Source organism: Aythya ferina (assembly GCF_964211825.1).
Source record: "Aythya ferina genome assembly, chromosome: 25".
NCBI classification, from domain to species: domain Eukaryota; kingdom Metazoa; phylum Chordata; class Aves; order Anseriformes; family Anatidae; genus Aythya; species Aythya ferina.
The window spans coordinates 4772477-4785770 of NC_140323.1; the positions used below are offsets into that span (position 1 = coordinate 4772477).

At 47.4% G+C, this 13294-nt stretch overlaps 1 protein-coding gene across 5 annotated transcripts in view; it reads right to left on the bottom strand.

Annotated features, from left to right (window-relative positions):
* BRPF3 (bromodomain and PHD finger containing 3) overlaps positions 1-11099 on the bottom strand; it is a 35032-nt gene extending 23933 nt beyond the window's left edge. The window contains exon 1 of one of the 5 annotated variants that reach the window (XM_084497927.1): positions 10668-11099. Coding sequence is in view for 2 of the 5 variants with exons in the window: in XM_084497923.1 (XP_084354049.1) it covers positions 875-916 (42 nt within the window). In the remaining 3 variants the exon portion in view is untranslated. Of the gene's footprint in view, positions 1-216; positions 514-874; positions 1540-5088; positions 5188-5236; positions 5354-10667 lie in introns of those variants that run through there. The other 4 variants (XM_084497925.1, XM_084497926.1, XM_084497923.1 and 1 more) reach the window with 4 other exon arrangements.
* Positions 11100-13294: the final 2195 nt, after the last annotated feature.

Sequence of the window (13294 nt, forward strand, 5' to 3'; positions counted from 1 at the left end):
CCAAACAGCAGCAGCACAGACTGAAAAAGCCACACGGCACCGCAACAGAAAAACATTTCCACTAAAGACCCCAGCAGTTTCAGGCTTGCTGAGGTTTCTTTACTTTCTTAGCTACAAGCAAGGACCAGATATATCAATCATTTCTTGCAACGCATATCACAGCAACGCACAGCACCCTCCAACGTTCTCTACGTGCATGCCAGGAAATGTGCATACCCCCATAGTACCAGCTGAGAAGAGCTGCAATGTGTTTTCCAGCACAGCATCTAAACACTCTGCTGTGCATTCAGGTCAGCAAACCGCTCAGATCCCCAGGAACTCAAACACCACTTATTCCATCTGCTTGCACCGTTCACACGCTTAGTTCACACAGGCCAAGTTCTTCTCTCTGTTCTCTTGCCCATGACTTTTCTTTTATATCCTCGACAGCACACACAATGTGCTGGATGTTTTCCAGGCCTAAACGAAAGCGCTGTTCCTGCCCTCTAAAAGCAGTTCCTTATTTTTTGTGTGTGTGGCTGAGCTCCACGTGAGAAAACCAGCAGCGCTCCCTCAGTCCTGGCGGGAGCTCACCCACATTTCCCACCTCAAGGCTGCCGCTGCCACTCCTTCCTTTCCCACACCGTGGATGCAAAAAGTGTTCTTTTTGCTCCAGTTTTGCTTTCCCTTCTCCTGCAGATGTAGCTGTTCCTTACACCACTCCGCAGACACAACATGCTGAAATGACCCACGTCCCTCGCATTATGCAAAAAGGGTCAGAGAAGCCCGAGAAGAACCACAGGATGAACTGAGCAATGGGTGCTAGCTGCGCATCCCTTCTGCTCTTTGGCGGGATCTACAAGGAAGCAAAGGGGAATGAGCAGCACGGACTTACTGGCTCTGGCTCAGCATCAGCCCCTCTGGAGCCACAATCCATGTTCAGGCACCCGAGCTGGTTCTGCGTGCAGGATCCCAGCGGTACAAGCAGGAAAGCAGCAAGACAACTTCTGGACCGAGCTGTCCCGGGAGCTGTGCAATGGTATTCGCACGGAGCCTTAACTAAAAGCCCACGCCAGCTCTGCCCTCGCAAATGGCTAATCAGCAACTGAGATAATTATTTGAGAGTCGGCTCCTGACGTTAAGGAGGTGCCCGGCAAGGGGGAGCGAAGAAGCCTGGAGCGATGAGAAGAGCTGGGGGAGGATGGAAACACGGCGGCAGGAGCCCAGCGCTCTCAGGGCAAAGGAGGGAGGCAGCAAAGAGGGAAAGTGGAGAGGAAGCCAAATGAGTAATGCAAGGGAGAAAGACAGTGTCAGGGATGGGAACATGAGATATGGGAAGAAACAGGCCGAGGAGGAAACAGGCCGAGGAAAGAGGGAGAGGAGGAAAAGAAAAGCAAATGTAAAATCTCCCCAAGAAGATAAGCTGCCCCAGAGCTTATCTGTTGCTGCGCAGAGGCTTGAACCAGCACCTCACCCTCATTTAGAGCATTCCACACTTGCAGCCCTTTTCTGTGGGACTTGCAGACAAGAAAAAACACTACAAAAACACAATTTGCGTTTAGCTGTTGCATTATTTCTGCTCTGTGATGGATATAACCTCACAAAACCTCATTTGTGTGACTCAGAGCAAGCAGCACCTCATGGGTCCAGTGCCTACAAGAATTCATGAAGTTATCCAAGAAAGGAGTAACAAATTCCAGGAGTGACACATTTCTCTCAAAAGTACTGGCTGTTAACCATGAGAGCAAGCCATGGTATAACACGTATGCTGAGAAACAAACAGGCTTTGGGAAAAGTTTCTAAATCCTCCTTTGCATCCACAGAAATAAGCTGCACGTGCCAGTTTCAGTAAGCACGCCCATAATGATGGAGTCTGAAAGCACAGCTTAAGCACAGATGCAAAATACGAGAGGGCAATTTCCACCTGCAAATATAGATATCACGATTTCCAGGATTTTTGCCTTAAAACGCTACTCAGCCACTTGATCAGCAGACTGCAGAAATGCAACTGAACTTGTCCCAGATAAACTCCAATTGCTTCAACCAGTAGCAAAATAAAAGAATTTTTAAAAAGGGTATAAAGGCAGCTTGATGTACAGATAAAAAAAAAAAAAATAGGAAAGAAAACCCTGCTGACATAAGGCTCTCTTAACTGAGGAAGATGTTGGAGGCAAAAAGTTACACGAACAAAAAGATATTGGAGGATAAAGGAATTAGAATGACCTGACCACAGTCGTTATTAATATTGTGTTCAGGAAAAACAAAGCATTAGCCAATTGCTGGGAGTGCAGAGAGATTAGAGGTTTGCTTTTTAAAACAAAACAACAACAAAAAACAAGCACCCCAAGGAAGGGTTATTTTACCTGTTGATGGAAACAGCAAGGGTACTGCATTCTTGTAGCTTTAGTGAAACAATCAGAATATTGTCTGGAGAAATTACCCCAAGTGGGTTTTCTACTGACTGTTATAAACCAACCCATTTGTAAAACACACAATTACTTAACGCTACACAGAAGGATCTAAAATGGTACGGAAATTGCTGCCAGCAAGAACTGAGTGCCTGGGATAAGACATGCCAGCTGATTTCTAAAAGGTATCTAGATATTAGGAGAGACACAGCTACCCACCTCCAAAATGCCTTGAAAGCAGCCATGAAACGAACTCAGACACACTGCACTGAACACTGAGACCTTGTCTGCAACACAGAAACTTCTAAGAAGCAATCTAGGAATGTTTTGATCTTCTTGGCACACTTGAAAACATCTCCCAGCCACATATAAAAATAATCCCTCTGCAAACAGCATCCGTGCACGCTGAAATGCTACAGAGATTTGACTTCAGCAGGGTTAAACGCTGTTTCAACCCATGCTGTTTCTGTCCTACCATAGACAAAGGTTGTTGATGTAAAAGAAGAAAGTTCAAAGAGTCGTCCTCTTGCTGTCGCCAGTGTGCTCAAGGCTTTCCAAAAACCTCCCATAAGCCATTTCCGTTGGGTATTGCGCCAGGAACAGGGGGATAGGTTCCTAGAGAGCACAACTGAACAAACAACGTGGCTAAAACGCACAAAGCTGCCAGAGCTTAATTTAATTCTATCCCACCAGTTTGCTCAGAAATGGCTCAATTCTCTCCAGCAGCAGTTTTCATACCTGTAGCCCAGAAACGCCTGGGGTCTAAAAAGGGAACTAACAAAAACAAGCTCCATCAGGAGACTTAAATGTACTACAGGGGTGTAGACAGCTCCACTTAAAAACAGGGAGAGATCCACATTTTATTGGAATACAGGCCCCTATTGTATATGCAGCCTGGAAAAATCCAGCACAAGTGGATCCTCTAACAGGGCTAAATGTCGCTGTGCTTTACACCCATGCAAGGCTCCTCTGAGGACCAGAGGCACCCGCTCACACCTCAGGAGCCCTCAATCTCCTTCCCAGCCCTCCTTAACTCCTGCAGCCCTTCCTTCTGGCCTCACCATGCAGACGACCAAGGATTTTTTTCCAGCACCAGGTTTCTTTGCTAACCTGCAGAGGTCACAAGGCTGGAGCTCAAGGCAGTGATGCTGGGGGAGCTTCTGGGCCATTTCCAGCATGGCGTGTGGATCCCAGAGAAGAGCTAGGTCCCCTGCTGATGAAGATCTTAGTGATTTAAAGAGAGGAAAGCTACCTGGACCTCGGCAGGAGGCAGATGGGAATAGTGCTGCTCTCACTCCACTCCAAAGCATCCTGACCACGCTGACTATGGCTGATACAGCCGTAAACAGCCCGGTTTTAGTTAAGGCTTAGCCTGGTGTTAGCAGCAAAAGCCTCTCCCCGGGACACCAAGTCAGACACGAGGCCTGGAGCCGTTCGTCCTCCCACTCCTCAGCGCCGTCCTGTGCTGGCAGCGCCCCAGCCCTGGGCAGCCGCCTGTTGCTGTTTGCCCTGATTTTAAATCTGTTCCCGCGTAGCAGGGATCGAGCACCTACAGAGCTATTTAAGAAACGTATCCGTGAAATAACAGCAACAGACACCACAGGAGAGAAACCGCCTGAGGCAGCCGCGTCCCCTCTCCACCACATGGCTCCTTCTCTTGCCAACCAAGAGCACCAAGAGGGCCAAACTCCTCCACGTGCCCACAGTGCCCATGCTTCTCCACAGACCCACACAGACCCCAGACCCCGTGAGTCCACCCCAATTCCTACAAAGCAGCCTCAGGAATTGCTGAGAGGTTTCGAGCTGGTGCATGCTCCAGCACACAGTGATCAATCCCTGAATATTTCTGTAATCGAACAGAGCCGTGGCACACGCCAGGAGTTGCGTCAAGCTGCAGGAGGGGAGCTCTGTGTGGACATGGTTGGGTGCGACACGTTCATGGCAGGCTGGGGGTGAAGTTTAAAGGGAAGCCTGGTCACAGCTGCAGCCCCCTGATGTGGCAGGTGCCAGCTGGGGGCAACTCTTGGGAGCTCCTGGCTGCTGTCAAAGCCATGACAGCCCCTCAGGCAGCCCTAGCTACAACCAGAGAACTGGGGCAAGGCACAGCAGGGTCCCTGCACAGCCATAACGGCGCACCCATGGGTGCAGGGGGCGAGGCGGCCGCGCTGAGCTCTGCCCGTTCTCAGCACCCCGGGGTGCGAAAAAAGTCCCCAAGGAGCCCCGGAGCTGGGCGGGAGGGGGAGCGAGAAAGAGCGCAGGAAAAGCCAAGCCGCTATTGGCTCCCGCCGCTGTCCATCCCGGCCCCGCCGCCAATCCCAACGCGAGGCGCCGCGGGCCTAACGGGGGGCGCGCCCGGCCCCGCCCTTGGGCCAATAGCGTGGGAGAAGGTGGGCGGGGCCGCCACCGGCGCCGTGCTGAGGGGGAGCCAAGATGGCGGCCAGGGGGGGGCTCAGCGGCCGCGCCGCTGCCCGGCCCCGTTCCCCCGGCCCCGCCGCCGCCGCCCCCCGCTCGCTGAGAGCCTCGGGCCGTTAAGCGGAGACCGAGCCGGGGGGGGACCGGCCCCGCTGCTTGAAGCTCCCCCCGGCTCCTTCCCGCCCTGCCCGGTCACCTTCCCGCGACCCCAGCGCGGGGGGGTGCGTGAGGGAGGAGAGCCCCTGAGGGAAGGGGGGGGGGGGCCGCGGCCTGCCGCGCACCGCGTTACCTGCCCGCTCCAGCGCTCTCCGCCGGTGCCGCCGCCTCCTTTTAGGATTTTTTGGGGGGGGTTCTCCTCAATTTTTTTTTTTTAAAGCAAACCTTTCCGCCTCCCAACCCCCCCCCCCCCCCCCCCCCGTTGGGGCGGACGGGCTCACCCAGCCGGCGGCGGGAGGGGAGGGCACAAGATGTCGGCTCCGTCCTCTCCGGCAACCGCCGCCTTCTCCTCAGCGCCGCCTCCTCATGCCGCTGCCGCCGCTCCGGCCCCCCCGGTGCCGCTTCTCCTCTCCCCCCCCAACCTCCAACTCCCTTTTCTCCCTGCTCCCACCCCCCCCAAAAAAAAAAAAAAAAAATTAAAAAAAAATCCCTCCCGGGGGCCCCCCCCAGCGCCCCCCGGTGCTGTGTGGAGGGGATGGGGGGGTGGGGGGGGGGGGAGCAGGGGACACCACGGGCACAAGATGGAGGCGGCGCTGGTGGCGGTGCTGGTGGCGGCGGAGCCCGGCCGAGCGGCGAGGGAAGGCGGCGGGCAGGCGGGGGAGGGGGCTGCCGTGGTTCTCCGCTCCGCTTTCTCTCTGTCTTTCCACCCCCCCCCCCCCTCCCCGCCGCGGGCAGGGACCGCCCGCCCCTCCCCGGTCCCTTCCCACCCCCGGGCTGAGCCGAGCTGGAGGCCCCCGGGGGCTGCGGGGTGATGGGGAGGAGGTTGGGGGGGGGTTGGTTGTGGTTGGGGGTGCTGCTTGTGGATGGTGGTGGTGCCCCCCACACACACACACACACACTTTGTGCGTGGTGGAGAGGGGGCTGCAGAGCTGCTGCTGGCTCCGGGTGGCTGGGGGGGGGACACACACACACAGTCGTCGTGGCCCCCCCCCCCCCACAGCTTGGGGTTAGCCCAAGGGTCCCATCTTAGTTACACCCGGAGATGGGCAACCCAGCTTTTGTCCCAGGTTCGGGAGCGTGCCTTCGTGCTGCGCCCGTTTTAATGAAAAATTGTTTTATTTATTTATTTGCAGGAGGCGTGGGGTGCTTAAAAAACACGTGGGAGCCTGCTTGGGAGCAACGCCAGGCGCCGGCTAGCCCGGCTGCGCTGCCCGCACGGCTGCACCCCCCAGAGAGCGTGTAAGCCTTGTGTCTGCCACGGTTCGGCCAAACAAGCAACATCAAACAAATGATGAGAATAATAAGAGTCCGTATTTATTTTCTAGTCTAATACTTCGGGTCCAGATGGCCTTCTAATGTGCGGAGGTGTGGCAGGGTGGAAGGACAGAGAGGGACGGAGAGGAATGAGCGAGGAAGAAGTTATGCTTGCAACTGAGAGAAGTGGTGAGATAGGAACTCCAGAGGCTCCTACAGTTATTTTTTATAGCGCGTACCACATACTTGTGCATATGTACACTCCACCTCCCACTCACGATCATGCAGAGGATTGCATAATATTACCATCTGAATTTACAGAATTAACCGAATTGTTTTCAGAGGAAAAATTGAATGTTATTTTCCCTCGTTTACAGTCCAACTATAGATCTTTTGTCTTTTAACGTATGTTAACTGCAGAACATGAGAGCAGCCGAACAGCCTGTGACAAGTCTGTTCTGCACAGTACTCCGGTTGGACCAGAGCTTGTTGAAGCCTAAAAAACATGGGAAAACATGTTCCTTAATGTGGAACAGTAATGCTGTGACAGATTTTACATGGCAACCTCTAAGTACTCCTTTCTGTATATATATTTTTAAAGAATCTGTTGTTAACTCATCAGGACTCAATATTACATATTCCATGATTTTTTTTTATGGATGAAAAATAATCAGAGTTACAGAAATAAAATACTCTTTTATATAAGATCCCACCTAGCCCCCAGAGAACAACAATGCAAAGCACAATCCTATCTATGAAAGATAACAAAAAAAATCTATCAAATAGGTGTTTCAGCATCTGAGTAGTATTGGAAAGACTGTTACACTGTAAGTAAAATCATTTTAATAACTGCAGGGAGCAATTTCACTAGCTCATTTCCCTTCTTTATGTGAGAACTTAGTTTGATTTCAACACAGGGTTTTCTTGTATCTTTTTTTCCAGTGTTTTTTTTTTTTTAATATGACAAACTTGTGCAACTTCTTTTATTTTGACCTCAGTTTTGAAGCTCTTTATACTCTTAGATTTGCACTGAAATTGGCTTATTATAATCACATTAGGTTCCAGTCTTGCAAAGATTTGCATACATGCTTAATGTCAAGCGTGTGAATAGCCCTGTTAAATTCGGTAGGATGACTCGTGCACAACATGAAGTATGCACAGACATCTCTGAAGATTGGGGGCCATATGTTAGAACATCAAAACAAGTTATCCATCATTTAATTTTAAAATAGAGCTGTGGAACTAATGTGTTATTTGAAAAAACATCCTGGACTTATCTCAAATCCCAGAGGCACAACTTAATTTAATTTCTTTGCTCTCCTACTTTTTAAAGGGTACGAGTGCAAACCCAGCAATGTCGCTTCAAATAAAAAGAGCAGCTGAGACAGTTCAAACAGAGCTGGGCACCTTCAGTTGTAATTTTCTTCATATTTATTCAATTACATAAACATATTTAAAAGGGGATAAAATTATCATTTGGAATTGAAAACTGAAAAGTGACCTCTTTTTGTTTGTTGATTCATTAAGCCTCAAGATGAGTATGCTTTTATATCTGTGCCTCAGTTTGTTCTGGGGCTGTTTTCTTCAGAAACACTGAAATTAATGCAATTGCTAAAAAGGATCTGCGCACCTTAAAGGTCAAAAGCCCGATACCTCAAAGTGATTAGCCTTAGCTGCAGTATATTTCAGCTGGATTTGCAAGTGCTCAGCTTACTTCCTAAGACCCTACTTTTGTGTGGAATATTTATAGCCCTGTTCAGTCCCAGTAACTTCAGAGGTGACACAGGCACCCAGCGCTGTCACCCCAGTGGTAATTAATGGTGTTCTTTTTTTTTTTAATTATTTAATTTTAACAGGTAAATCAGTTTTAAAACCCTTTTCAAGTTTTCTGAGGAAAGATCTGATATTATAGTTGATAGGAGGAAGATTATAATTTTTGTAACCAAAGGTGGCTAAAAGGAGGTAGCTGTCTCTCATTCAACTGAAAATTAATAGGGGTTAAAGATAAATACTAACCTTTCAGTATTATTTAATAGAGCACAACCCAACAAAAAAGGAGTTATCAATCAGCCAAAGTGCTGACTGCATCAAATGTGCAGCAGCATTGGCTGAACATGGTATTAAAAGCTGTATAAACCCACGTGCTCAGATAATGACCTCGTAGAGAGAAATCAGGCAAAACATCCCATACATCACAATTGGTTGGAAACACTGACATTTTCACAGTGGAGTGATGCTGATGGCCTTGAACATAACTGCAATTAGTGAAGTAAGTGTCCATCCATTCTGGGGGAAAAAATGAATTAGTACAGGCTATTTTGGGTCTTCTTTCATGTCTCGTTTCTCTTAGTTGAGGAAAAAAAAGACATAATCATATTACCAGCCAGCACTCCACTGACCCATGATATGGGAAACTGCAGAGGATTAGGAACACTTTGCCTGGTTACTTATGCAAGTGAGACATGGAAATAGGAAAACACATCACCATCCTTCTTGCAGTATTGCAGAGTTCTCAGATGTGTTTATAATTTCCTGTGTTGTTTTTTTTTTTTTTTCCTAACCCATTATCACACACTTAAAAACGGAAAATGATTCATCTGTTTAGTCTTACTTAGAATGTGAAAAGATTAAATAATGAAAACAGACTCTTTTTCCTGTGGGATAAAATAAGTATGGTTTTCTAAGAAGCTGTAGATGCTTTCAAAGCTCTGCACTGAAAGGTTTCTACGTAGTGTCCAAAATGTGGTGAATATCGCGTCCTTGTTAAAAAAATGCTGATAACTTTGTAGTGTCTCTTAAGAAATAAGAGGAAAAAAAGTTTAATCTACTTTTTCTTGCTCACTCAACTCTAAGTACCTAATAAATATGATCTGCCCCATAAAGTTGCAACTCACAGACCCAATTTGCTGTCAAAAAACTTGCACAGAAAGATTGTTTATGATGAATTTTTCACTTTCCAAGTAATAATAAAAAATAATGCTTCCTAAACTCAGAAATAAACGCAGAATGAACACAAGTATTTCATGAGGGAAATCTGTACATTTTGTGAGGTAGGCACAAATGAATTGTATCAACAAAAGTTTTTATTGCACATCCTTAATATAAATAGCAAGCATATTTCTGACTGGCCTAATTTACAGAATTTTGGATGTGCACTTATTAGCTGAGTGATTCTTACCACTCGATTCTGTATTTTAAAGTATGTAAACTATACAAGGGGAAAAACTAACACAAGGAATGTACATCAATTATGTGTCAGTGTGGGTCATCTAATAGACGCACCTGCGCCCCAGCATAACATCATTTCTTCTTTGACTAATAGTGTCTGTCAGGGTCACACACCCCATGTCTCTTGTGCTGATTTTAAAGTATTTTATACCTTGGCCTGAGTCAGTGTCTCTGCCAAGTAAGTGTTTTTTAAGCTCCTTACATGACAAGTAAATATGAATTGTTTTTTTTCGAGTAGCACGTTCGTCTTCAGTGAAAAATGTCCGTAAGTGCCGTGTGTATATGGGGCAGTTGGTCTCTGTAACTGAATGCCATCTTTCCACTATCACCCTGCTACATTTCCTGCTATCTCGTACACACAACAACGCATGCACCTCCCTGGTTCTTGGGCTTGCAGAGCACCCACTCCCCATGCTTGTCATGATACTGGAAAATGCAGAGAAGTAGTATTTGGCTCTGGGAGGATGCGTGGCATACTGAAGGAGTGCTCGGCAGGGTCAGTGAGTGAATGAATGACTCTCAGAGTGTGGAGCCCACACAGGAAACTGTTAAGATTGTTCTATTTCAGTGCTCAGTGTAAACTCACAGAACAGAAAACCTACTCAGAAACCTGCTCTGTGAAGCAGGCGATACTTTCTGGAAGTATATTCAGTAGAAAGACCGATAATGAAGAGATTCCTACGTGCTACACCTGAAACAAGTGAACTGGTATTTGCACGCTTTGAAAGCAAAATCTGCGTACCCCCACTCGGTGGTGGTCACATTTCCTCTTCTCATGCCCAGTGGTACTGGAAGTTCCTGGTACCTCTTTTCATCCCCTGGTCAGACACAAATCCTGAATGGCATCTCAGGTTATTTAAAGCTATGGAGGCTCCTTTTCAACTGCCATTAGGACGTTCAGTACATTACTTCATCACAGAAATGTTTTCTCCCTCAGTCATCACGGAATGCCAGCAAACTCCAGGCCTTTTCAGGTCTTCCTAGCCTCCCCCTCCCCCTTTGAAGCACGGCAGGACAGTTAAGTCACACTCTAAATTCCCATTTAAAGTGGTCTTCAACCTGAATGGGTCCTTTCTGAAAGAAAGCAGTTCTCCGAAAGTCTGTGCTGCAGATTTACTCCATTTCAGACCCTTGTCCACCTCTGGCTGGCCATAACTGTGTATCGTCAGAAGAGCAGTGTGCCTGACCCGCAGTCCTGAGCCATCTCCCCATACGTCTGCACACACTCACCTGCACGGTGAACCTCCTCTGCTAGACACCGAGCCTCAGTTTTACTGGGGCATAAGCAGCTGTAAACACGTGCAGCTGAGATGTTTATGGCAGCCGCACAGAGCTCTCTGACCTCTGTTAAAGATTATGCAGTGGACAGGGCAGCCAAGTCAGATGTCAGGTTCAAAGGGACAGGATTTCAGCTGGGGATTGATGCAGCTGAAACCTCTCCCACTGGTCAGGGAGAATGCAGATTGTATCACGCAGCAGAAGGAAGGAAGGATGGTCCCTTACTCTCATTAAACTTTGGTTCTTCAAGATCTTGTCAACAGGATCCTGCTGCATGCCTTCCAGCCCAGCTTTCTAGTGTATTTTGAGGCAGAAATGTTGAATTTCAAGGGAATTGAGGGAAGATTGCAACAGCTCTGCATTCAGTGCCCTTACCTAAGGGTGCAGTGAGGCACAGGGCTGTATGTGGCCCATAGAGATAGAAGCCAAGGGAAACTGCATCAGTGCAGAGCATCTGTGCAGCTAGAGCAAGATAACATCAGTGCAGTCATATCAAAAAGCTGCAGTTGCCGTAGGGCTATCCTGAGCAGTGCACGGTGTGAACTGCAGCAGAGAGAGACCAGAAACGCAACATCACCTTGTCTGATTCGCAGTGAAGACCAGAGCTCAAAAAATTCTGTTCATGGTGCACTTCTCCCTTACTTGAGGTCTGTACAGCAAAACCAGAAATCATTCACAGGCAAAGAAGAAAATTGGAAGAGTACTGGAAGTGCACGTCCTGGCTAAAACAAACTAAAATGACTCAGCAGCTACAAAAGGGGTGGAGAGCAGAGAAACGTTGCATATGTAACTGAGCTCATATACCTTCTATGTTCATGTAACCCTAGGGCCCGTGTTCTCTGGGCTCTTGCACAGAGAAGACCCTGGTCTCTTGGCACACATCCCCTGGGATGGACTTTGGAACAACCACCTGAACCTGTCTGAGCGCAACAGGGCAGGAGATGCCAACCAAGGAGATCTTTATGCTGTAGTTCCAAGTTGTTATCACAACTAACAATTGCAGCTGCCTAGCACTGAACGATCTAGTGCCTATCCAACAAGCAGTGGATCTGCAGGTAGATCAGATTCAGCACAGGCTGCAAAACTTTCTGAAGATTTACCAGGCTAACACGCTGAGCTCCGTGCTACTTTACAGCTTGTTCTATTAATACCAAGCTCACCAGCTTAAAGCTAGCTCAGATGTGCTTGCATGTATCACACCTCTGGATCACAGGGTGGATCTGCACATACCTACCAATTTACAGGAAAGGATTTGGAAAGTGATTGCAGTAATCTGTAATATTTTTAACCTTTGCTGTCAACTGCAGGCAGAATACTCTGGCAAGAAATTAAAGAGCTGGGCAGCACCAGAACCATTCTGTACAGCACGTCAGCAACCAAGGGGCTCTAATGATAGCACCTGCAATTGTAGGGAAAAAATGTGGGTCCCAAACAGATCTATATCCATGTACATACTTTGAACATCATTTTACATCTGACAAACCTCGCTGTGTTACTGCTAGCGAGCCTTAAGCTCGATGGCTTTCAGGAAAACCTCTGCAGAAGGGGCTGATTGCATAAGTCTGTGCTCCTGTGCAGACTCTGTAAGACCATAAAAAGATACTTAACCTGAATGAATCATAACTCCATTACTATTTAGGCTTTTCTCTATGCTACCTTTAATATGTAGGTACATGGAACTTATCCAGAGGTTTATTACAGTCCATTCAAGAAAACTAGCAATTTCCATCCATAGCAAAGCTGCAGGTAGATGACTTATTAGAGAATCAATCTTTAAAAGTGGCTGTGCCTTTGTATCCTGCTCAGCATAGAACCAGCAGAAAATGATGTCTTTTTTAAGTACTTCTATTAGTTTTGGTTTAGCAATTAGCATTCCCATGTGATTATTAACCAAAATGGTGTTTAAGGGAATATGTGACAGGCTGGGAGGCGTCCTAATACATATCTAAAGATTTTTTTGTGGGGGTGAGGCATACTCATTCATATTTTGAGCAGGAATAAAGGCCTGTCAGAGAAAAATCTATTCTATAGCACTGCAGAAAGGGGATAAACAGCTCTAAAGTCCCTATAGTACTTAGGAAGCTCTGCAATTAACTGTTTAGCATATAAGCAATGAAAACTTCTAGGAATAGAGGAAGGAGGGAAAAATTCTTAAACACTGTCCAGTCGCCTGGTCTCACAAATACTGAAGGATCACAACATCACCTCACATACAAGTGGTCGAGAGAGAGCATTATAATAAGCTGTGCAAGCAAACACGGGACATACTTCAAAAGGACTAAAGAGAGTTAGTGTCTCCAAGATTGTAGAGTTAGAAAGAGGGCTGCCGCAGAGAGGCAGGAATTTAAGGAACTACAATACCAGACTTTGAAACTAGCTTGGAGTCACCTTACTCTCCAGAAACCAACTCATCCACATCTGCTTTCCCTGAGATATCCCACACCAGCAATAAATTACACTTGATTTCTTTATAAAAAAGCATTTAGCATTCAGCATTTAGAGAGCAGGCACCAAGGCAAGAACCTACAGAGCTGTAGTAAGCCTGAAGTCACTTTCAGATCCCATTTGCTTATTTTGTT